At 39.2% G+C, this 25777-nt stretch overlaps 1 protein-coding gene across 1 annotated transcript; it reads left to right on the forward strand.

Moving 5' to 3' along the window:
* The first annotated feature begins 385 nt into the window (after positions 1-385).
* Positions 386-25495, forward strand: CD36 (CD36 molecule). Its single transcript, XM_009900019.2, has 13 exons — positions 386-645; positions 9476-9636; positions 11477-11621; positions 14758-14937; positions 15080-15171; positions 15594-15640; positions 18664-18733; positions 20718-20905; positions 21738-21856; positions 22905-22978; positions 24213-24267; positions 24463-24627; positions 25356-25495. The coding sequence occupies exons 1-12, from the start codon at positions 526-528 to the stop codon at positions 24625-24627; spliced, it is 1416 nt and encodes a 471-aa protein (XP_009898321.2). The 5' UTR covers positions 386-525; the 3' UTR covers positions 25356-25495.
* Positions 25496-25777: the final 282 nt, after the last annotated feature.

Genomic DNA, 25777 nt, shown 5'->3' on the forward strand with positions numbered 1-25777 from the left:
ATCACACCAGTGGTGTAAACTCCAAGTTTTCCTGAAGTGGGAGCCATAGGCATTGCAGGCTGTGGCAAAAGCAGAGTCTATAGACTTGTCCTTTGACACAGAGAAATTTTAGAGAGAGTATTTTGCTTAGGCAAAGTCTCAGCTGAATAATGATTATGTCAATTTGTCCCAATGTAACAGAGCCAACCCCCTCCCTTGCCCTCCTCCCTCCCCCCGCTACAAACCCAAACCACAAACAAATAATGAAAGAACTTATCAGTCTCTTTTAAAGAATTGGAATATTGATAATGTTATGTAACTAGCTTCCCATTTTTGGCACTGGTTTTGACTTGCTCTCTTCCTACCTGTTTCACCTAATGTACTTTGTACTTTGGGATGTGATTTTTGTTCACTCTCTCTTTATATTAGCAGCTTCTCTCAGGAAGATAAGTTAGTCTGTTGGGACCAAGAAGTGAGAGGAACCTATCAAGACTTCCAGTAGGGATACTTTTACATTCTCTGCCTACTCCCTGACAAAGGAGAGGAATGGCTTGTAACAGAAACTGTGGGCTCCTCAGTGGGGCCATCATCGGTGCTGTGCTGGCTATCTTTGGAGGAGTTCTGATACCAGTTGGAGACCACATTATAGGCAAAGCTATAAAAAAGGTAATTTTAAATTCTTTTTACTTTCCCACAGCCTGTGTTGTTTTTGGTTACTGACTAATCATTATTTCCAAGTCTTGTGTTCTGTTTCTACTTTTTTTTTTTTTCCTTTTCTTTTCATTTTTTAATATGCAATCCAAACTTTTTGGGCAATAGATGCTGAAGAAATACTTATTTAATATATTAATTATATTGCTGTGTTTACTTGCTTAGTCTCATTCGTCACATGAAAAACCAAAATATTGTTTTCAAGGTGTTGTCATTAATGTACTTTAGAAGCAAATATTTTTCCTTATTATTTTATTTACGACTATTTCTCATTTCTTTATTTTTTTTCCCCCATTATGATCCACATAGTTATCTTCCTGGACTTTTTTTCTTTTTTTGCTAGTCACTCCATGCATTTAAATTGTATAAACAAACATCTAATGCAGGAGTTTGTGCTAATTCTACACTTGCATGCATTCAGCTCACATTTTGTTGCTATATGATCTGAGTCAGTGTGTTCCACAAGACTACAGGACCTGATCATATACATCTCCTTGACTCAAGGAATGTGCAAAATAATAGACCTGAACAGTTTCCCCCCCCCTCTTTCTTTAATTTGGTTTGGTTTGGTTTTTGTCAGTTTTTGATGGTGGTGGTGGTTGTGTTTTTATTAGTTTTTGTTTAGGTTTGAGTGTGTGTGGGGGGTTGTTTTGTTTTTTAAATGATAGCTTATTTCCTTAAAGTCTAGGGTTTTTATTTAAAGAAAAATGAAAAATTAAATTTTTAGCTCTTTGGTGAAATGGATGTAGAGGTGAGAGTCTAAATCATGGAATAAACTAGAGTGAAAGACTGTGGAAGCTCCGGAGTGTCCACCATGGAGACATGGATCCTACCTGGGGTCACTGCAGCCTGCAGGTTGACTCTGCAGTTAAAAATCTAGAAACCTTAAGGTCTTTGGCTGATGGTTAGTTGTACTAATGGTGTACTGTAGCACTGAAGATTGCTACAGAAGTCATTTGTGGAGGTGGATATATGAAATGTTAGGAATTGTTCAACTGTTCATGGAGGTTTTGCCTAACATCACTTGTAACCAAACAAAATTGGCTTCCACACAATATTTAAATTTGGTCAGCTATTTTGCATTGTATTTTTTCAAGAGATTTTCAAATTTTATTGAGAAGAAAAAGGTAATTATCCCTAGATAATGTCTCACCCACCTTGAAACATTTTAAAAGAGAGTAATACTCTATATTGGCAAATAATTTTAATTGATTCACATACTGAAAAAATAGTAGGTTTGTTAGAAAGCACAATGATTTAAAACCCTGTATGTCCTTGTATTAAATATTTAACTGGAGTTAATCCAGAGTGTTGTCACCTTGAAGTATTTTTTCAAAGCAAATTACATATATTAGCAATGGTATGTTAACTTATAATAATGAACCAGTTATACAGCATGATTTGCAAATATCTACATATGAAATCATAATTGCATGAGTAGTTCTTAGTGGTAAAGTAGTAGACTGAGTAATATTCAACCTCTTTATAATTTTCTGCTTTGTGATCTTGTTTTACTTTGGTACCTATTTTGAGGTAGCTTTTCTAACGTGTATAAAAAGGAAAGTTCACACCAGTATTCAAACAAAACATGAAAGACTAAATTTGTATAGTCTGTGTTTGTCCAAGTAAGAGGATACTTTTCATTTTCTCCTAAGCACAAGTCATGTTATGATTATTTTGTTCCTATTTATCATACTGACTATTTAGTGAGACCATGAAGATCGAAGTCAATTCCTTCTCAGAAAAGGTACACCAAGATGCAATAGCTGAAATGTGTCATCAGTTCAGCAGACACTCAAGAAGGACTTAAATCTAACTAATTCTGATTTACCTGTGTTAATGAAAGGGCTAAGGAAAAAAAAAAAGTTATTAACTGCAGCTGTATTTAAAATAAATGTATAGCTGACTGCAGAGGAATCAGGACTGCTGAGCAGAGCATACTGAAAATACATTCCCCCCCCACACCCCAAAATCTTTCACTTTTGAAAATGTCATTTCTTTAAGAAAGTATTTCATAGAAACAGATCCACTCCAATGAAGTTTTATTTGCAATTTCTCCTCTAGTACAGGAGGAAACCTATTGAGCAAGATGTTCCCTCAGATATGGCCTGTAAGCATTTCTATTTCCATTGGAAGTCATATCAGGCAAAGTTTGAACTTGGATTCTGATCCACTGGGTGAAAACAAATGTCAAAATTATATATTTTTAATAAAAGGGAAAAATAATTTCAAAAGCAAAATCATGTCTGAAATTCTATCCATCCAAAGCTCAAAAAAGACAGCTGATTGTTTTTCTGCCTATCCTATCTCAGAGTAAATCCAAGTTCTTTGAACAAATTGACAGCAGCACAGTAAGACCAATTTTATGTTTCTAGGGGAAATGAATTTTGCTGTAAAATGTTATTGCTGGATTAGAGATACAAATGTGGTTTTTTCTTCCAAAATAGAATTTTTTTCTAATGTTCTAGGAGAGTTCATACTATAACAAGAGAAATCATCATAAATTCACTTGTGATTTGACTAAATCTTGGTAACATTATTATCAAGTTACTCTCAAGCAGGTCCTGTTGAGCTTCTTAGCACATCCCAATAAATATGGACAACTTTAGTTTCAAAAATCGGTACAATCAGTAGCAGAGAACACCTGAGCATGATTCTCCCTTAAGCACACATCTTTGCAGTCTACCAAACCATACCAGCCTCATTTATCTTTTATTGCAGTTATTGAGGGATTAACCTGAGTAAACACTGCAGCACATATCTTGCTGGAAGGCATTCTGTTGTTGCAGCAAAAAGAAAGTGCACATAGACAGTGTCTATCTCAGATGCCCTGACAGGTATTCTGTTATCTCCTAGCAGGAAGGAGCTGTTCTTCACGAATGAACAGTCCATGGGTCCACAGCCCAAAGTCCATTGACTATGCAATGCCAAGATGTTACCTCTTCATGGCTTCCAGTTTATTGACATACTTCATACTTTGTTTCAACACAAAACACATTGCCATCTTCTCTCATCCCAGACTGCTCTACTTGTGTGCGAGATCTTTATGAGATAACCTGTCTCCAGTGGGTTTCAAAAATTTCAACATTACATATGTTTTCTGAAGTTTTCTTAGAGGCATTTTAAATCATAGAATCCTAGAATAGCTCAGGCTGACGGGGACCTTAGAGATCATCTACTCCAGTCCCCCTGCTATGGACAGGGATGCCTCTCAACTAGACTCAGCTGACTCAAGCCCTCGTCCAACCTGGCCTTGAACACCCTCAGGGAGGAGACATCCACAACCTCCCTGGGCAGCCTATTCCAGAGTCTCACCACCCTCATACTGAAGAACTTCTTCCAAAGATCCAGTCTAAATCTGCTCTCCCTCAGCTTCAAACCCCTTGTCCCTTATGAAGGTATCTCTTCAGCCTTCCTGTAGGATCCCTTCAGGTATTGGAAAGCAGCTCTAAGGTATAGAGGGTCTTCTTTTCTCTGGGCTGAACAATCCCAGCTCCCTCAGCCTTTCCTCATAGCAGAGGGCTTCCCTTAATGAGCTGACTCAGAATGACACCACCAGCAGCATCTTATCAGGGATCCACTGAATGAGATTAGTACTAAGCTATTTCAGTTCGGATACTGTTCAGGGGGAGGGGACATACCCCTTAAAAGGTGACTTTGATTTGAACATGAAAGGGCAAAATTCCTAGTTTCCTCATACACTGAATCTATCTAGGGAGAGATGCATTTCCATTAAGGTCTTAGGAGGTTAGAAAACTGTCCTTTATAAATCAGGAGTGAAATATGAAAGTTTTGGAGTTCTTTACAAAAACAGTCTTTTGGTTTGGGCCATAAATATGTAGCTTTTTTAACTAACTAGATGACCTTTGGAGGTCCCTTCCAACCCAAGCTATTCTATAATTCTCTGATTCTATGACTCCATGTATTTCAGTTACATAGTTATTATTAAATATTATTGTGTCTAGAATCAAAAGGCCAGGAGAATTCAAAGCAAATCAGAAAGCTGGCATCTGATATTGTTGGAAGATCATATTTTGACATGATTTAACTACTACTTCTTACCTTTCCTTCCCTTAAAACAATAATGAAGCAAAATTCCAATATGATAAAATGCTCATCTCTTCTTTTTCCACCTAGGTCCAACCATTCTACCTCATAGATATCTGATTTATTTGCCAGAAAATTCTTTATCACTAGTTCTTGTAAGAGTTTTTGCCTTATACCTGGCTATGTGCCCTCAGGAAGTTATCAGAAGCCACATATATGTTACTTAACCTATTGAATTAGTGGGGAATTGATAACACAGAATGATGCATGATTTGCCACAATAATTCAGTGCCACAATCTTTCTGTAGAGCCCTTGGGGTTAGTTTCTGGTATTTTTAGAAATAAAGCTATCAATTTTAGGTATTATTATGTTTAACCACCTGCCTCTCTACATATCTGTTGTATATGTTTGGCCAGATTATACTTCCACAGCTACTGGAGGCAAAAGAAACACTTCTAATTTAAAATTATGTTTGTAGCATTCATATGCTACTTTGTCTAAATTAATGAAGCTAAAGCAATTGCTGGATCTCAGCAGAACATAAATGATTTAATCGCATATATTCTGTCATTATCAATTAGAAACTTGATTGGGTTCCATATTTTTTGTGATCAAGGACTGAAAAATGACTAAAAATTTTGATCCAAGAAAGGCTGACTAGAAAGGTTAATAATAAGCTAGTAATTGTCACTTAAAAGGTAATAAATGGCTGTTTGTGCTTTCAGCAGCAAAGTGGAGGAAGATTATTTGTTTTCCAGAGCTTAACTTAGTTTTATAGAAAAATATTGTTTGTTTCCTTCAGTTTACATATGCAGCCAAACACAGAAGCTAGTAGCAGTTTGTTGCAGCCAGAAGTATTCCTGGCATCTCTCACTTCCCAGCAAATGGCATCTTTTGTCCATCTGGACAGATCCCCCCCCTTTTTTTTTTTTTTTTCTTTAAGACAGCAACTTTGTCATACATTTTGTTTCTTTGTCATGGTTGAATTTAGCTTAAAGCAACAAAACACAGCAAGCTCCTCTTGCTGACAGCTCAACATTTCTTGAATTCATGTATTGCCACTTGAGCCACCACAAGCAGGACAAAAACTGTGTCAGAAACAAAAGTGATTAAAGTTCCCGTTGATTTCACTCAGTCTGGCAGAGTTAGGTCATGACATGAAATCAGATGTGTAGCAATTGCATATTGTAAAGCTACTTTTGCTAACAGTTAACTATTGCTTGAGTCTTTCACATTAGTAGTTTCCCAAATTACACTATCTTTCATAATTTCACAGATTTTGGGCTTTGTTGCTAGGGGAATATACAAGTGACCAGTCATTGAGAGGTGCAATATTTAGGGCTGGCCTCACCAGTGATCAGACAGTGAAAATCCAAGGATTTGCTGGTGTGAGGATATGAGTTTTATTAATTGAAGGCATGAATAAAGACAGAGCTTTAGATTTTCCTCCACGTTAAGCTGCCATTTGCACTCTTGAAGCATGTGACAGAGAATTATACACACCTCCTTTATGGGAGAAATGTTATTAACAATAATGGCTGAATGCCACCAAAAATAATGGTTTTGGTCCCTTCCTCCCCCTCCCTCCTTTGTCCTGCTGCTTCCCTTGTTTTAACTCTTGTTGTCATCTGATCCTTCCCCCTGCCCACACTGCTGAGCCAAGTAGCTCACTGGTAAAAAGGTAACCCAGCTATAAAAAAAACAACCCATCCTCCTCCACTCTGGCAGGAAGAAACCTCTGCCTGAAGAATGAGAGCTGGCAGAAAGGAAAGGAGAGACATGTGGCTCAGGTACCAGGAGCTGCAGGAGCCAGCTTGACCATCTGGATGCAGCATTGTCATGCTGGATCAGCTGTCCCCTTGAAGCCAAGAGTGTTCACGGTGACATTAGCATGGAGTAAATGGTAGGCTGCAAATCCACAGAGTAGTCCCAGGGACACCTTCATACAAGGCCCAAAGTATTTTTTCTCTGTTGACATTTACTGTGATATGGACATAGTAGTTATTCTTGCATGAAAAATATAGCAGAGCCATGCCACCTCTTCAGGTGGACAGCAAATTTGTTCTAGATTGTTAAGAAAGTACCTGGTATGGTAGAGTACAATAAGGACCAGTAAAGAAAGCACATTAAAAGGCTTGTCACAGCCTACAGTCTCAATTTCTGTGGGAAGGTGGCCTCGCTGTACTAAAAAGCTGGTATAAAGTCCTGGACCCTCAGCTTTCCCTGCAAAATGAGAGGATTACAGCAAATATCCATCCTATGGTAAAAATAAAATCCTTTACATGGAGAAAGCCGTGAGGAAGCATGTTCCTTATATTCTTCCAAGTGAACACAAAGTCCTAATATATGATCATTGCAGAAAATAATTTTCAGTGTCCAAAGTAGCTAAAACTGGAGGCAGGTTGAGGACTATTTCCATCTCTCCTCCCATCCTGGAGATATATCCTATAGCTCAGGTACTCTGAGCAAACTTCAGGAGCAGGGGGAGTGAGCATATTATTCTGTGCTGGTTTAATCCCTAGCGAAGGGTGATAAGGGGATGGAGGGATGGATGGAGGGGAAAACTTCTTTTAAGAAGTAACTAACACTAGTTCAAAGTTTTTTTCTCACAAAGTTGAAACTTCTCTGTTCATCTCTGTATCTGTATTCTGTTGTGAGAGCTTAGTTTGTCCTCTTGACCATAAAGCCATCAGGAATCCTTAACTACTTCCCTAGCCCAGCTACACAGAAACAGAAGGTTGAATGTTGGCACCTGTCCCTGTTGCAGGACTCAGCGTACAGATCACAGACTGGCTGAGCAGAGTTGCACCTTTCTATCAGCCTGCTAGTCTCAGATTCTTTGAGCAATTCTCTGTGGAAACTGAAAAGGTGATTTCCAATCCATGTAAGCTTTTCTCTCTTCATGATGAAGATGGGGTCTGTCCATGCTGTACCACAGCTGTGATAGTGTCTTTGGTTTCTTGTGGTTAGCAGAACTAAGGTGAAGATAATTTTATCTGTCGAATCTGAGTGAAAGACCTCGCGCTGATAACACATTTGCTGCAGCATTTCCTGCTCTCACACAAATACACATGAATTATAGCAGCAAACCCTATGCTTTACACCTCCAGCAAGGCATGTGGAATTCTACCATACAAAGAGGCTTTCCACAGACAAAGCCCTGACTGGTTTATGAGTTCTTCAAGGCATGGGTTTGGTGGGGGTTTTTTTTGATGGTTTGTGGGTTTTGGTGTGTGTTTATTTGGTTTCATTGTTGTTTGTTTTGTTTGTTTGCTTTGGGGTCTTTTTGTGGGGTTATTTTCTTGCTTGATAGGGATGGGGATTTTTTTCTTTTGTTTCATTTTGATTTTGTGTTATTTGCTAAGCAAACTCCAGAGGTGGAAACTGAAGCTAGAAAGAAAATCTAGCAATTTGTAATTTAAAATGTCTTTTCTTGCTATCTGGAGGGATTCCGGCCTTTCAGTTCCTGAGGGGCCTCTATGAGCTGTGCAGATAAACTAATGAATATCTCACAACTCTGAAAAAAAATGTACGTGTTGCAGTCAAACTGGCTAGATTTTTCATCCTGTGGGAAAACTTCTCCAAATTTTTACCACCAAGAGGAAAAACTACATTATCCCAGGGGTATGGGAAAATACATAGAAAGAGGTCTGATGTAGACGAGGTAAATCAGACATTTCCTTGACAATACAGGAAACATGCTGTCAAACTCTCCTCAGTATACAGTCTCAAGGACTGAATTCACATTTACTGTGCTGTAGCTGAGTACCTCAGACATAAAGCTGTTGGCTGTTCTAGTGTGATTCCTGTGGTCCTGTCTTCACAGAATCACAGAAAACATCCAGTTGGAAGAGACCTCAAAGATCATCGAGTCCAACCTTGGATCCACTTTAGGGTCAATCCTAAACCACGTCCCTAAGTGCCAGGTCCACATGCTACTTAAACAGCTCCAGGGGCAGTGACTCCGCCACTGCCCTGGGCAGACCATTCCAGTGTTTGAGAACCCTCTCTGTGAAGAAATATTTCCGAGGCTGGCCCTCTCCTTGCTCCAACCCCCTTTCGGGTAGTTGTAAAGAGCAATGAGGTCTCCCCTCAGCTTCCTCTTCTCCAGACTGAACAACCACAGCTCCCTCGGCCACTCCTCATAGCCATGTGCTCCAAGCTCTTCACCAGCCTCACTGCCCTTCTCTGGACACGCTCCAGCCCCTCAGTGTCCTTCTTGTCCTTATATCAAAGTCAGGCAAAAACACCCAGCCCTTCAGGAACTCAGTTTGCTTTCTCTGGTTGCAAAATTACTTATTACCTGAGTAATGCTCACATTTAACCCTTCTCTCCTTCCCTTTCAAATGTATGAAAAGTAGCTTAGCAATTTTAAAAACTGCTTGGTGTCATTTAGTCTTTCAAAGATTTTCTTTGTACAATTCATCAGTGGATTTCACAAATATTTTGTAACTGACTGCAACAGTAGCAAAATTTTGTTATTGGCTATAGTGACAATCATTTCAGCTTTGTGGGCCCTTATTTTAGCACTCTTGAGTTCAGGCATGTCAGACTGCTTTCAAATGCTGACCAAAATTGCCTGCTGCATGCCTCATATTGATGATAAGATTGCCTTTGGTTGTTGTGGTTTTGTTTGTTTGGTTTTTAGGAATCTCCTACAATCACCTGGAACGTCAATGCAGCTTGTTACTAATTTTTTTGTGTGGTTAATTTGAGCTTTGTTTTTTGTCCTTTTAGCAAGCTGTCATTGTGAACGGTACCACTGCTTATGAAAATTGGGTTGTGCCAGGAAGTTCGGTTTACAGACAGTTTTGGATTTTCGATGTGCAAAATCCTTCAGAGGTATTAGAGAGAGGAGCACGTCCAAAGCTTGAACAAAGAGGACCTTACACATACAGGTAAGCAAAGCCCCCTGAATCTGTGATGTTTCAAATCAGAAGTTTTGTTTAAGTCAGAGAAGGTTCTGCTGAGTTAAAATCTAGTTTTGAAATTCCAGTTTTATATTTTAGTCAGAATTGACCAAAAAAGAAAGAAAAAAGAAGCCTAAATTGCAGCTACACACAGTAATCACAAAGACTTTTTGTGTTGAGTCTCATGTTGGAAAAACAGCTCTAGATATAGGGAATGTGGCATGAAGATGTTTGCTCTTGTGAAAAAATGATTGCTTAGTAGCTGTGTTTGCCACAAGTTGACACAGAGGCATGGTTGCGTTTTTTGCTGTTCAGTTTCTGCCAGCCTTTTACATAGAAGAAAATATGCCAGATGCCCTAAACCCAAGATTTTATAATCCATGTATGACTCATATTTGTTTTAATAATATGTTTGGGGTTGTTTGGTTCTTTTATGGCTTCTTTTTAATCTATAGTTTTTCCTTTATAATTTTTTTTTCCTTCGAATTTCCTTTTTCATTTTTTGTTTGAAAAGCTGCCTTTTTTTCTGAGTAGACCAGTTAGAGCACAGGTGCAGCAGTCCATTCCCATTCAGGGAAGCTTCTAGTGATTTGTGCAATTTTAAATGTGATGTTGACATAGGACATATTTCTCATAGAAATATAGAACTCTTGGTTTGTAGGGTACTTGAGAAGTACTTGGAAGTCACAGGAATATGCTGTCTGTTGAATGGTTCCTCAGCAGAGAGGTCAGCAAGAGGATGGGGATTTGAAGAGTTGAGCTGAAGCCAGAGTGCAGCAGCTCACAGATTGTGCCTTAGTGATCTGCTGGTAAGGCATTCATGGGAGGCTTGTGAGGATCTCAGTGGAGCTGAAAGACTGCTTGTAAATCTCCACAGGTGTACAAAGTGTTATCAAAGTGACACCTATTATGGATTTAACCTGTAATTCATTTTGTTGTATCACAGGCCTCTCAAATCAAAATGTAGAAGTATTTATTAACCACTCCAATTCATCTCCTTCTAATTACATTCAATCGTGAGAAAGTTTAGGGGGACAAAAAGTGACAAAATATAATTAAAATAAAATATAAAAAGATACAAGTTCCATTACTGGAATAAAAATATAAAAGAATTCTTCTTTTTCATATTAGTATCAAGAAAAAAAACCACCATAATCAACTAAGGAAATATTTTCAAAAGAAAAATCTTCTACAAAAAATTGTATTATATTCACATGAAAATTCAGAATCCTCTCAGTGGTTATAAAATGTTCAGCATTCCAATTCTGGTGTCCCCATCATAAGAAGGACACAGAGCTGCTGGAGCCAGGGCCACAAAGACGATTCACGGTCTGGAGCACCTCTGCTATGAGGATAGTATGAGGGAGCTGGGGTTGCTCATCCTAGAGAAGACTCTGAGGGGATCTTAGAGCTGTCTTACAATACCTGAAGGGATCCTATAGGAAGGCTACAGAGGGACTTTTCATAAGGGTGTCTGGCAGTAGGACAAGGGAGAATGTTTTGAAGCTGAGGTTTAGACTAGCTCTTAGGAAGAAATTCTTCAGTATGAGGGTGGTGAGGCTCTAGAATAGGTTGCCTGGTGAGGTTGTGGATGCCTCCTCCCTCGGGGCATTCAAGGCCAGGTGATGAGGCCTTAAGCAGCTGAGTCTAAAAGTTGTCCCTGCCCATGGTGGGGAGGTTGGAGTAGGTGATGTCTGTGGTTCCTTCCAACCTAAGCCATTCTATGAAAATATTAATCAACTTTTCTTAAACAGTTCAGTCAGGCATGATATGTTGTCTTGAAAACCAAATGTCAAAGTTATTCTGTGTTTTTATTTTGTATTTGAAGGGTGCGATATTTACCCAAAGAAAATATCACAGAAAACCCTGATGGCACAATATCCTACATGCTGCCTAACGCTGCTCGTTTTGAACCAGACATGTCTGTTGGGACAGAGAATGACACCTTCACATGCCTCAACCTTGCTGTTGTTGTAAGTAAAGAAATAAAACCTAGAGGAAATAGAGGAGTTACCATTAGTACTACTGAAACCTTCACAGGATAGGTTTCCTCTCTGTGAACTTAGATGACATGAGTGTCAGCTACACTGAGGATAGCTGTATTACTGTTTCTAAAATGAATAAGAAAAAAAATTCTGAGGACATATTGCACATATTTTAAGGTTTCCTTATATTCCAAGGGTAATGAAAATTGTCAATGGAAGCAAAGTCATCACGTTCTTCACTGAGCGAGTCATTCGTCATTGGAATGGGCTGCCCAGGGAGGTGGTGGAGTCGCCGTCCCTTGCAGGTGTTCAAGGGGAGATTGGACGTGGCACTTGGTGCCATGGTCTAGTTGTGAGGTCTGTTGGAACAGGTTGGACTTGATGATCCTTGGGGTCTCTTCCAACCTTAGTTACTGTGATACTGTGATACTTTGGATGGGATATATCAAAAAGCATCCACCTATTCAATTTTAGTGTGGGAATGAATGAACAGTTTGTGAGTGGATTCCCTTTATGCATGAGGTACAGCATGAACAGTGAAAGATGGATTTAATACACTCTTTCCACAATTTCCTCAGCCCTGCCTTGCAGAGGAGGCTACCAGGACAAGAGGACACAGTCTCAGGCTGCACCAGGGGAGGTTCAGGCTAGATGTTAGGAAAAAGTTCTATACAGAAAGAGTGATTGCCCATTGGAATGGGCTGCCTGGGGAGGTGGTGGAGTCACCATCACTGGAGGTTTTCAGGAGGAGACTTGATGGGGTGCTTGGTGCCGTGGGTTGTTTGGGCGGTGTTGGATTGGTTGATGGGTTGGACGCGATGATCTTGAAGGTCTCTTCCAACCTGGTTTATTCTATGTATATTCTGTATTAAATCCCATGCTCAGTGTACACATGGCCTTGCTGCCCCAGCTGCTTGCTCACCATGGTGCCCCTTAGCACCTCTGCAATGTCATCCTCCAAGCTTTACAGAAAACCACAAGTAACCCCACAGACGTGTTGTGGTATAGCGTAAAAGTCCAGTTTTAGTGCTAAATCCAGGTGGTTTTGTGCTGTCAGAGGCTAAGAATGTTTACCCTTGTGTGAAGGAATGTACTGAATAATTAACGAAGATATGGTACATGCAAATATTAATAAAAATATGAATAACTTTTTATTAATATGAAAAAATGTCCAAAATGTATTAAGTAGGTTTGATGTGTGGTTAGACTATATATTTACAATGGAAATGTATGGTATTTATATTAATCTCTGATTGTCTTGTACTCACTCTGTGGTGTCTACATATGAGTGCTCAGGACCACTGTAAGAAATGATTAGTGTCAATGTACTATAGAATTACAAAATCAGTCATAGAATGTTCATAGAATGGTTCATGTTGGAAGGGACCTCAAAAGATCGTCTGATTGAATCTTTTCTGAGTAAAGGAGCCTCTACAAGATTTTATAGAAACCTGTCTGATAGTACTTTTAAAACCTTCAGTGGTGTGGACTCTGGGACATTTCAATGATTGACTGTTCTCAACATAAAAAATGTCTTTCTTCTGTCAACGTGAAACCTTTCCTGGTACTATATATAGCCATCATCCCTTGTCTTCTCCATGTTGTTTCCTGTGAGGAGAGAGCCTCACTCGGGCTTGTAGCCACCCTTTAAGTACTGGAATGTTGTGATGAGGTCCTCTTGAACTCTCTTTTCTCTGAGGATATAAAGCCTAATAAATAAAGGCAAATGATCTTGTTCAGACCAGATATATTCTGCCTGTTTTCTGGCTTAGGCCAACATCTCTCTTTCGGAAAGCTGTTCTTGTTTCCTACACTCAAAGTCCTTCATGTCACAGTATTAACACTGCTCAGTTCCTATGCTTTGGATCATATAGTTCCTTATGGGTCTAAGCATAGGCTCATGTCTGAGAGCAGCAATGTCAGAGGAGATGGGAGCAAAGGGTCCAAGTTCCATTTTGCTGCTCAGAAGCAAATTGATTTAAGCCTAAATTCCCAGAGAGACTTTAACTACCTTGGTTGACAGCAGTGACTTCAATCAGTCAGAGCTCACTTTTTATATCAAAATACTCACAAGGGAATTCAGAGAGATGTTTTTTCACACCTGCCTAAACCTGAGAGAACTCAGCCCATGTCTCCACTATCTCATCATCTTTTCATATCTATGCTTTCAGGTTCAGACATATGCAATGAAGTTCAGACATCAGCTATCTGCATTCAAGTTCAGACAAAAGTTGAGAGGTTTGAGGGAGAAGAAATGAAAACAAACAAGATTCTTTCATTGCTATCCTCATGTCACTAAGCAGAAAGAGATAGCCCCTTAACAGACCTTGGCTGAGCAGTTGCTTTAAGAGAATCATTTGGGTTTTACACAAATTTTCTTACTGTTTGCTTCACCAAACAGGCCAACATAGATCATTTCTGTTTGCTTTCCATAAGCTATTCATTGCCTCTAGGGACTTGACTTAGTATTTATGCCCCTAGGAACATTTATTACAATTAATGCTGGTAACCCAGCATTGTCATTTATTGAATTAGGAAAGATTGTCCATTATATAGAATTAAATCTGTTTGGAAGGGATGTGCTTGTTGCAAATATGTACTCTTACTAAGTAAATAAATAATGCAGACTGAAGACTTGGTCAGTTTTATGCAGGGGATAGTTGTATTGCAGCTAGTGTAACAGCAAATCTAAACCATTTATCTAAGCCAAGAAGTAACAAGATGTGTACATTTTTATTTACATATAGTGCCAGTGAGTCTGAAGAATATGCAGATGACAGAAAAGAGGTAGAAAGCCAGAAGTGGTACAACCCATGTTCTACAGAAAGGGATCTGAGGTTATTGCTTGGAGATATTCAAAAGCCATCTGGCCATGCTCCTGGGCAACTGGCTCTTGACTCTCAACTGTTCTGTGATCAGGGGCAATCTAATGAAGTCATGTAAACAGTAATAACAAATTGTTTGCATTTGTGTAAATTATTCCCAGTATTTTGTTGTTGTTGTTGAGGAGTGTTAAAGTAGAAACTTAAGTTACATTAAGCTACAACTCTGTCAGCCTGCTCTGCCAGAGATTTCCTACAGTCATTCAATTTTATGCTAAACACTAATTTTATTACTGTTGTAGGCTGCACCATCCTTGTATACAAACACTTTTATACAGTTACTATTGAACACTTGGATTAAATCTTCTAAGTCATCAATGCTGCAGAACAGAACAGTGAAAGAGCTACTGTGGGGATACAAAGATCCTTTCTTAAACAAAATCCCCTTCCCTGTGGATCCAGTTCTAGGAGTCTTCTACCCGGTAAGTGAAAACAATGGGGAGGCACAGCCAAGCCTTCTGTGAATAAAGGTTCCATCAGCTACTGTGAGGAAGATAAATCTGACAATGCTACAGTCTGGACGAATACCTCTAACTGTTATTCCTTTTTCTTTGTCTGTTACAGTATAATGGGACATCTGATGGACTTTACAGAGTCTATACTGGGACAGAAGATATTACAAAAACAGCAATAATTGAAAGCTATAAAAACAAAAGGTATCATAACGTTGTACAGTTAAAAGCTGCACGTATTTTCAAGGCATGCCTTTTAAGGCTTGATTCTCTAAGAGCTATGGATAAATGGAAAAACTTCAACAATTCAAAGGAAGCTGGATCAAGCCCTGGGCTTAGCAAAACCGCCTCTCTCAGCTATTAATAATTCTATTAGGAGCTGGGATTTAAGATCATTATTGATTCTTTGTTGCAAATAGTTTTGTATGTTTACGTAGCCAGATCCCTTATATACTATTCTAATGAATCATAAAGTTTATCTGAGTAAATGAATGAGCACCCCTATCCTCTGACTTGCTAATGGATCAGGCTTATACTGGAGTAGTTATGTTTATCAATACAGGTAATGAGATTAATTACATGGTGTAACGTACTACATGCAGCATGACTCTTTTTTTATCTTAAAGGAATCTTTCATACTGGGAAGGTTACTGCGATTTGGTTAATGGCACAGGTGAGCCTATAAAAGCTTTATAAATCTTCAAGACATGTCTTGATATTGCTTGGGAATAATGAGAGACAATATTTAATTCCCTTTGCTTTGCCAGTTCTATATTCTGTATATTAGTTGTATACATAAATATGAACATGTACATACTACCACTATTACCACAGAATGTTAGGGGGTTGTAAGGGACCCCCAGAGGTCACCCAGTTCAATCCTCTTGCCAAAGCAGAGTCACCTAGGGCATGCTGCACAGGAACGCATCCAGGTGGGGTATGAAGGTCTCCAGAGAAGGAGACTCCACAACCTCTCTGGGCAGCCTGCTCCAGTGCTCTGTCACCCTCACCATAAAGAAGTGTCTGCTTTGCTGAGGTGGAACCTCCTGCTCTTGTAGTCTTATTCCTTGTCCTATCACTGGGCAGCACCAAAAAGAGCCTGGCACTTTCATCTTGATGCCCACCCCTCAGATATTTATAGACATTGATAAGATCACCTCTCAGCCTTCTTTTCTCAGGACTCAACAGCCCCGAGTCTCTCAGTCTTTCTTCATAGCAGAGATATTCAAGTCCCCCAGACATCCTCATAGCTCTCTGTTGGACTCTCTCCAGTAGATCCATATCTCTTTTGAGTTGGGGAGCCCAAAACTGGACACAGTATTCAAGGTGTTGTCTCAGTGGTGCAGAGTAGAGGGGGAGGAGAACCTCCCTAGACCTGCTGGACACACTTTTCTTAATGCATCCCAGAATGGTGTTGGTCCTCTTGGCCACAAGGGCACATTGCTGACCCATGGATAACTTCCTGTTCACTAGGACCCCAAGGTCTTTCTCCACAGAGCTGCTTTCCAGCAGTATGACCCCTAGTCTGTACTGGTGCCTGGTGTTATTCCTCCCTAGGTGCAGGACCCTGTACTTGTCCTTATTGAACCTCATGCATATCTGTGCTATGATATATATACTGTACATTATTGTATTATAATATGCTATACATTAATTATGTAACAACATTATGTATTATTTTGCTATAATATAGATTATACATAATTGTATTTTATATATACATGTACACACCCTCTCTCCAGTTAGAGAAGGTGTGGAAGAGATAAAATTAAGGAATCCAGCTTTCTGTTTCTCTTAAGTATTTTGATGGTACAATATAACAGTTTTTTCTTTCCCACAGCAGTGGAGAATTATCTTTACATTCTAATGATGTACATTCACTTGCACTGTTGAAAGATAAAGTTAAATAAATCAGAATGGACAAAAATTTTTGTAGTAAAACAGGCAAAAAAATTTGAAGTGGCAAGGGAGAAAGTGTCAGACTGGTGATTTGGAGGGCACTGAAAAATAAAAATGGATGAAGAGGAGAAGCAGTTTACTTTGAGATGAATAAACTGGAGAAAACTTTTTTTGACTCTGCTTTTGGAACAGATATGAAAATAGTTGAATCCGAACTGAGGCTGCAGGTTTCACAGAGGAGGTTTTTGCAAAAAGCTGTAGGTCTTCAGTGAGCCAGTGCCAAAATAAACCTGTGTTTACATTTTTTACAACTTTCTGTGCTGCTTTACCTGTCATAAATCATATTCCTTATAACCCAGAGCACATGGCAAGTTACTGTGGAATCTGACTTCCCAAAAGTGTGTGCATGAGGATAGATTAGCTCCTTTTTATCTATGTCATTAATTTTATAGGAGGCAATGTTTTCTTTGGTTCTGGGGCTTTCCTGCTTTCTTATGGGGCCTGAACTCTTTTTTTTCACTTTTTGTTTTGGTTTTGATTCTTCCACAGCTGATGGAATAAGCATGCTCAGCCAACTAGACTAAATGCTTCAGTACGTGAATATATGGAGCTTTTCTTGTTAGCAAAGGTTATTGAACTGTTTAGAAGAGCAGTGTGGCTGCTGAGGAGAGACCACATGTTTAGATGAGCAGCAGGTTTAAAAAGTCTTGTAAATGTGAGAAATTCTCCTAATCTTGTGAGCAGTCACATCAAAGAGCAGCATATATACTATAAGTAAATGTCTAGATAAAAATGTTAAGCAGTATTCTTGTATGGGGCTTGAACTGAGTCCATGTTTGTAAACTCTCCAAGACTGCCAGGATTCAGAAATTGTGTCTAGGATAATCTTGGATCTTCTTTAAGTAAGAGTTCTTCTGTCAGCTGTGGGCAAGAGACAGTATATAATTTAGCTTTTTTGCTCCGGCCAAATAGATGCAAAGATATCACAGATGTTTTCAGTCCTTTAGTTATGGCTGCTGACTAAGAAACTAAACAGAAATTGGGGCAAAAAGTAACAAATGTCCTGGTTAAAGTTTTGTTACAACACTTTGTTTGGGAAAATGGCAGAGTACTCTTACTTAACCCTGGATGCTTGCAATGCAGAAATATGAATCTAAACTGACTGTCTGTGTTCTTTTTATAATGAGTGGAGAAAAAGACATCACCAAAGTGCAATTCCTCTGACCTATTTTGAGCATCTAACATGGGGTGAGATGAATTTTGCCCTAGAATTGTTCCCTTCTCTCCATTAGCTACAGAGGGTATCTCAGCTTACAAAGAAGAGGTCTGCTTGTGCAATGTTTGGTGAAACAAAGTTTAGCACTGTGTATTAAATAGCCAGTTTTGAAATCAATTCTCTGTTTCCTGTAAGCATTGAGTGTCATAACTGCAGGTGTACCAAGCACCCCTAAAAAACTGCATTAACCTCGAAGAAGTGGCAACAGGTTTGTATTAAGCAGCTTTTATTTTCATATCCTTTGTTTTTAATGAAGTCATTCATATATCTTCACATCCGGGGGAAAAAAATAGGTGCCATAGCTTAGCTTCCTTTCAAAGCCAATTCAGTCTTATCTGTGCAGTGCCTGCCACTGTGCAATAACTTACAGAAATATTTTCCTCATAAATGACTCATTTTGTTTACCTTCTTCACCACTTTATAGGAAAGTAACTGCTGAGCATGTATCTAAAATTCAAGCTTGTCTTCTAAATGGAATTGCTTTCAAAGCTCTTGTTTTGTTTATTTGTTTTAATTCACAGACGGGGCATCATTCCCACCATTCGTTAAGAAGAACCAGGTACTGCGCTTCTTCTCCTCTGATATTTGCAGGTAGGCTGTGTGGACGTGCCACCTGCATGTGCCACCCAAATGCTCTCTTATTTCAAAGGATATCTGCATTGGCTCTGCTTAGACTCAGGTCACTTAGGCAGTTAAGCATGAACATTTCACCTAAACACAAATAAATTCATGAGCTGTATCCATGATTCAGAACCTGATTCTATCACTTTTATTTGTGAAGCTATTTATTGTGCATTTTATTTCAGCCAGCTACACAGGTATAATTCAGGAATATCTGACACTGTTGTGAGCTGTTACAGATCTGTAAAAGACATCGAGGGCCACAAGGTTCAAAGTCTTGAGCTATTCTAAGATCAGGACCCTGCTTAGGAGATGGAGTTGTTTAGACTGGAGAAGAGAAGGCTTTGGGGAGACCTAATTGCAGCCTTCCAGTACCTGAAGGGGGCCTACCAGAAGGCTACAGAGGTATTGTTTCCAAAGGCCTGTAGTGATAGGGTGAGGGGAAATGGTTTGAAATTTAAAGAGCAGATTTAGACTGGATTTTAGGAACATGAGGCTGCTGGAACAGGTTGCCCAGGGAGGTAGTTGAGGACCCATCCCTTATGGTGAAGCTCAACAAGGTTCTGAGCAACCTACTCTAGTTGAGAATGTCCCTTCTGACTGAAGATGGTTTGGACTGTATGTCCTTTGGAGGTCCCTTTTGACCCAAACCATTCTATGATTTTATGATTGTTTGATCTTAGCAGGCAATAGGTACAGCAGGGGCCATCTAGGCCCATATTCAACATTTTTGCAGATCATCATCTATGCAGAACAGGATGTTCTGTCATCCACTTGATACTCAAAATTGTTTTCTCACAGGATATTTTTACATATTTTATTTTTATGTATTTACAGATAAACAAACCTACATAATACACCCCACACTGATGGCTTTTCAGCCTGCTTCTTCTGCTGTGGCTGTCCAATGTCCCTCAGCTCTCCAGTGGGATCACTGAAAGCAATGTTAAAAGATTTAAAGTGCATCACAGTGTGTTTACTTTGGGAGGCTCAACCACTTTATTTATTCTGCTGTCTGGAGACAGCTGCTTCCTTTTAACTAGATTTAAAGTGGCTATTTGCTTTGCAGACTGTTTGTTGTTAAAGATCACTGTTTTTACATGAAGTTAAAGTTCTTGTGTGTGTGAAGTAATTGTATCTCTAAACCAGAAATCATTTCACAAGTCATTGAAAAGGGAATTCTGTGCAGAGGAGACATGATAGAAGTCTTTGGATTGATTGCACACGGTCTGAGAGATCCCTCTGGCCATTTAATTCTCACTATTAATAACCAGTAAGAGCTGCCCAAAGGCTGTACTGAAACAGGGTCATGGAAAAGGTTTCTGTCCATGTTGCAAAACCCAGAATGCTTCTTTTTTTTGGCTGCAGTACAAAGTCTTGCTGCCCTGGTTACTTTACTGCGTAACAACCCTATCTCTGTATCTGTAGATAGTGTATCAGCCAAAAGAAGCTTAAGTGGCATTCTGATTCATATGCAATGAAATAAATTCATAGGAAGAATGTTTCTGCATCCTGAAACTTAGATTAGTATCCTCAGGTCAGAAAAAACCTATAGCAGAGCTGAGTTATACTGCTGAGTATCTTTACTATAGTCTAGAAACTCTCCAAAATGTCATAGTAGTGTTGTATGTAGGGAAAAGAGCTCTGAAATAATTTGTTAGTTTTGTATATACTGTTTATAAGTAGTTTGGTGGGGATTTTTTTCCTTTTTTCATTTTTTTCCCCATTCTGTCTTGTTGTATACTGTCATGCTCACCTCTGAGCTTTTGTGAGGGAGAGAAACATTCTCCATGACACAGGAACACCCCTATGAACTCTGAACAGGGATCCTGAGCACTGGATCCCTGGAAGACCTCTTTTTTTGAAGAGGTAGTTGGGTGATCCTTAGGCAATACTGCCATGAATTCAGATTCTTAATTCAAATGACTGAAACATGTTTCTCTTTTATATTCAGATCAATCTACGGAGTTTTCCATAGCAAGCAGACAGAGAAGGGAATCCCTCTGTATCGTTTCACCGTTCCTCGTGAAGCATTTGCAGCACCCATTGAAGTTGAAGACAATTATTGTTTCTGTACAGATAAAGTCGTATCACAGAACTGCACGCTAGGTGGAGTTCTAGACATTAGTGCCTGCAAAGCAGGTATGGTAGTGGCACCACACCTCCAAACAAGCCATTTAGCTGGGGAGAAAAGGCATGTCTTTCAGCTGAGCTTTATTTTCAGATCCAGGACATTTGTTTGTCTGTGAACTCTTCCACAGATTGCATGTGAGACCTTTCACATTTCTGCAGCCTCATTTCCCAAAATAAGGAGTATAATAATTCTGAATTTTGTGTGGTGCTGTGCAAAATGGTGTTACAGAAAAGAAAGGAGGGGACACCACGTAAAAGCCAGAGATGGTCACTGTCCTTGTATTTATGATAATTCAAACATGGGGAGGGTGGTGTTTGTGAGGCATTGGGGGGTGTATGTGTGTACACAGCTATGCACACATGCAGAGACTGAGATCTCTTGCTTAGTTTAGCATTAGTATAATACAATTATATATATATACAGAGTAGGCATTTGGTGTAGCATGGACAGCATGGGTTCACTTCAGGCTTGCTTTCTACTAAAACAAGGTTTTGAAGGTGGGGAGAAACAGTGACAGCCAAGTCCTCACCTCAGCTTGAAATTGGGAGCTCTGCCATCTGCACAGTGTAGACGCAGACAAACAGGCTTTGTAACCACAATTTATTTCACCCTGTAAATTTTCCTTGTGACAGTAGAATCACAGAAATGCTCAAATTTATTTTGTGGGGTATGGGACTATTTTTATGAGGATTGTGTATCTACAGAAAAAAAAAAGTTTGCATGGAAAATAGCCTAAGATCAGCACTGAAACAAAGCTTAATTATCAAAGTGAGGTTTTTTATTTGTCTGCTTTTGTGTTGGGTTTTTTGGCTATTTTTTTTTGGTTGTTTTTCCAAATAGGAAGACCAGTGTTCATCTCTCTTCCACATTTTCTTCATGCAAGTGAATCTATATTGCATGGTGTTGAAGGCTTGAACCCAGATGAGAAGGAGCATGAGACATTTCTAGATATAGAGCCTGTAAGTCCAAATATTTAATAACTGTAACTCACTAAACTTGCAATGTTTACATTTCATTGCAGTATAGAACAGATCTTTTGCCAGAGGGATGAGCAGAAGATACAATATTTTCTTGCTTGCTTTTGCAAGATCTGCTCACAAAAGTGTTACGGGTTTAGCAGGGGAAATTTAGAGGAGAACCTTTTCTCATTTGGACCTCCATCGTTTGGAAAATAAGTTTTGATGTTTCCTTATTGGGAACATGGAATTAAACAGACTCTGAAAACTTAGAAATATGCTTTTCTATGACCTTCAAGTGTTTTTATTACAGCTCTGATTTTGATGGCCTTAGATTTTGCCCCTATTTCTTTATCAGTAATTCAGGTTTCTCATTTTAGGTGTATTTACCAAAACTTTCTAAATTGTGTGATGAATTATAAGGCTTCAAAATTTTATTTTGCTCTGAATTTTGATTAAAAAAAAAAAAGTAAAAACTCAGGATTTTTCACTAAATATTTTTACTCATATAATTTTACAGTTGAGCTATGTAACCTCAGTAAGGAGGTCTAAAGTTAACACTTTGTTTCACCTTATTTGGAATACAGACATCAACCAGAATTTCCTAAATTTGACACAGAACTTTCAAGAATCACACCCTGTCTTGTTTTTGTGGAGGAGAAAAAGGGGTTGACCCTGTGCAAGTTACACACCCTTCTTAATGAAAAATGACTATTATCTGGATGAAAAATACCCACAAACCTAACTCAACATATTTTTATATGAAACCTTTCATGACTGATTAAGTACTTTTAACCCTTTTTTGATCTTCTGTTTTAATTGTCAATTATGAAAGTCACTCTGTTAAAACTCGGCAAAATCAGAACTTCTGTGTGGAATGAGGCCCTTAGAAACATTCAAATCTCATAAAAATGGAATCCTTCAAAACATAAAGATGAAACAACACCTGGACACAGTCCAGATTCTAGGCTTAGGCATTCAAAAATTTAAATAAATGTGTGGTGGTTTTCTTTTGTTGTTTGTTTGTTTGTTGTTTGCTTTCTGGTTTTAGACCACTGGCTTTACGCTACGATTTGCAAAAAGGCTGCAAGTAAACCTCCTTGTGAAGCCTGCACCAAAAATAGAGTAAGTAATACTTTGTTATTTTGTTTTTAATGACTTTTTTTTCAAGATTACTGATAAGTCTGTAGGAGGGTTTGTAGAGATGGCTGGTAAAAGAAAGAATAAAAATATTTTCCAAATGGCTTTTTTGTCTTTCTTGCAAAAGTTTCAGTTGTGACTTCTCAGAGAATATAACTTTCAGCAGTCTTGAGGAAGGCATTGCCTAAGTATCACAGAATGTTAAGGGTTGGAGGGGACAGCGGGATCATCAAGGGCAGGTCACACAGCAAAGCATCCAGGCAGGTTTGGAACGTCTCCAGAGAAAGACAGCCTCTCTGGGCAGACTGTTCCAGGGCTCAAGCACCCGCATAGTGAAAAGGCTTTTCCTTATGTTCACGTGGAACCCTCTGTGTTCCAGCTTGTACCTGTTGCCCTATCATTGCACATACTGAGCAGAGCCTAGCTCCATCCTCCTGACACTGCCCTTCACATCTTCATAAACATGAATGAGGTCACCCCTCAGTCTCCAAGCTAAAGAGATGCAGCTCTCTCAGCTTTTCCTCAGAAAGGCTTTCCACCCCCTTAATCGTGCCTTAACACCCTCACAGAAGCTTACAAAGCAGCATGTTGTTACCAATTACAACAACATCCTGATGGCAATTGTGAGGATGAACTAGAAGGCAAAACATATCTTCTATAAAGAGAATTTATATGTGCTCTGTCACTAGATGAATTAGATCACAAGGATTGATGGTTCTCCAACTATTTCTTTTCTCTTTGTTGGCCCAAATGCAATGTACAGACATGCATGTCAGGATTTTGTACATCTGGCAAGTGAAAACCACCCAGACCTTCAGACCCTCCCACCAACACCTGGAATAGGTTACCCAGGGAGGTTGTGGATGCCTCCTTGCTGGGGGTGTTCAAGGCCAGGTTGGATGGCACCTTGAGTAGCTGAGTCTAGTTGAGAGGCATCACTGCCTGTGGTTGGGAGATCCCTTCCAACCTAAGCCTGTCTATGATTCTTTGATTCTTTCTGACTATGCACATATGAAAGATGTGACAGAAAGAGGTGGTTGCCCAATATATACAATGGCTGTTATTACTTGTAGGTGTTTATTTTCAGTACAAAACTAAACAAAAAAGGTACATCTGGAAGGTAGAAATCTATTTAGAGGGGAAGGAAAAATGCTTCAGTAGAGACTGGGTTTATGCACCAAACTAAGAATAACATGCTGGTTTTATTTTCTCTTTTCAGAGCTTTATCAAAAGTTAATGAATCTTATGTGTTTCCTATTCTTTGGCTAAATGAGGTTAGTATATTTTCTGCCTGTTAATCTTCACTGTTTGAAACAAAACAAAAAAATCCTTGGCCCAGCATTTTCAGTCTTGGTGCCCTGAAATCGGGCAACTGAAGTCATGGTGTGGTTTGCACATGCCAAGAATATATTCAGCAAGTAAATGCTTGCATGCTTACCTCTCAGTGACATCTTTTTGCACTTTTTCAGTCTGCTGTTATTGGTGATGAAAAAGCAGAAATGTTCAGAAAGAAAGTAACTGGTCCAGTTTACTTCCTGAATGTGCTGCAGCTGTCGTTACTGATCTCAGGTTCTGTGCTGTTCCTGGCATTCATGGGTTCCTACTTTGTATGCAGATCAACAAAATTAAAATAGGTAAGCAAGCACTAATGGGTCAGTCCTCAGCAGTAATGATTCCTCAGGGTTCTCAGGGTTTCAAGAAGTTCATAATCATTACCTATTTAGCTGCCCTTTTTGAAGCGCTAGTAAATTCAGCAGTGGTTCTGTGGGAAATCATCCAGCTTTAAATTTTTTGAATTCTTTTCCCATCCTTAATCTTTTTGGATGCCCTTCACATGTTCAGGAAACGGTACTGGGAACTGTATCAGAAAACCAACATTTTTTGAATTCCAGAAGGCAACGATTGTTCCGAGGTCATGAAAACACGTTTTATCCCAAACTGCTAAACCACTCAGAAGTGCCCTCTACCTACTTCTCTGGGACAGAGGCCATACAGCTGCAGATTCCAATGCTCTACCATGACATACTCCTGTCTGGGGTTCAGAGAACCCACTGTAAATGACATTTTTTTATTGAGTGTTGGATAGGACTTCTCAATTCTTTCAGTTATGCATCACTGTTATGTCAGTCTAAACATCTCTGGGACATACCTAACCCACTAAGACTAAACATACCCCATGGTGGGTGGAACAGCCAAGCGATGGATTAATGCACTGACACCTAGAGGAAAAAACCACAGTTTTTGAGTGATTTAAAAGAAGTGAAGAGACATTACTATTAGGGGGTAACAGCAGTAGTAAAGACATATTTAGGATGAAGACTTAACTCATCACATGCTGAATTCCACTTTTATTTCACTACAGGTAATGAAAGTCTTCAGAAGTAGTCAATGTTTAATTGAAATTTCAGCCAAGCAGCATGTTAAAATTCAGAGACAAAAGGTATGGTCCAAGGCAGAGCCAGTCCGCATGCTGTGGAATTCAACCTGCTTTTCCATTTTGAGAAGACCAGCTAACTAACCAAACAGGATGAGCTTTCCAAGGTTCGCGGCTTTGGCATCACTAAGGAGGCCACCATGGAAACTAGTCTATCAAATATCTCGGATTATTTGAACCTTGTTGCAAATTTTAAATGACATTCAAGCAGACCAGCGTTGAGGTGCAGCTGGATTTTTTTCCACCTCCTGCCACTTATGCAATTTACTACTTTTTTTTTTTTTTTTTTTCTTTTGGTATTTGCAAGACAAAAGAAAGCTGTTTGCTGGTGTTCTGTCTCTGAGCACAGC

This window comes from Dryobates pubescens, chromosome Z, assembly GCF_014839835.1.
Source record: "Dryobates pubescens isolate bDryPub1 chromosome Z, bDryPub1.pri, whole genome shotgun sequence".
In the NCBI taxonomy this organism is placed as follows: domain Eukaryota; kingdom Metazoa; phylum Chordata; class Aves; order Piciformes; family Picidae; genus Dryobates; species Dryobates pubescens.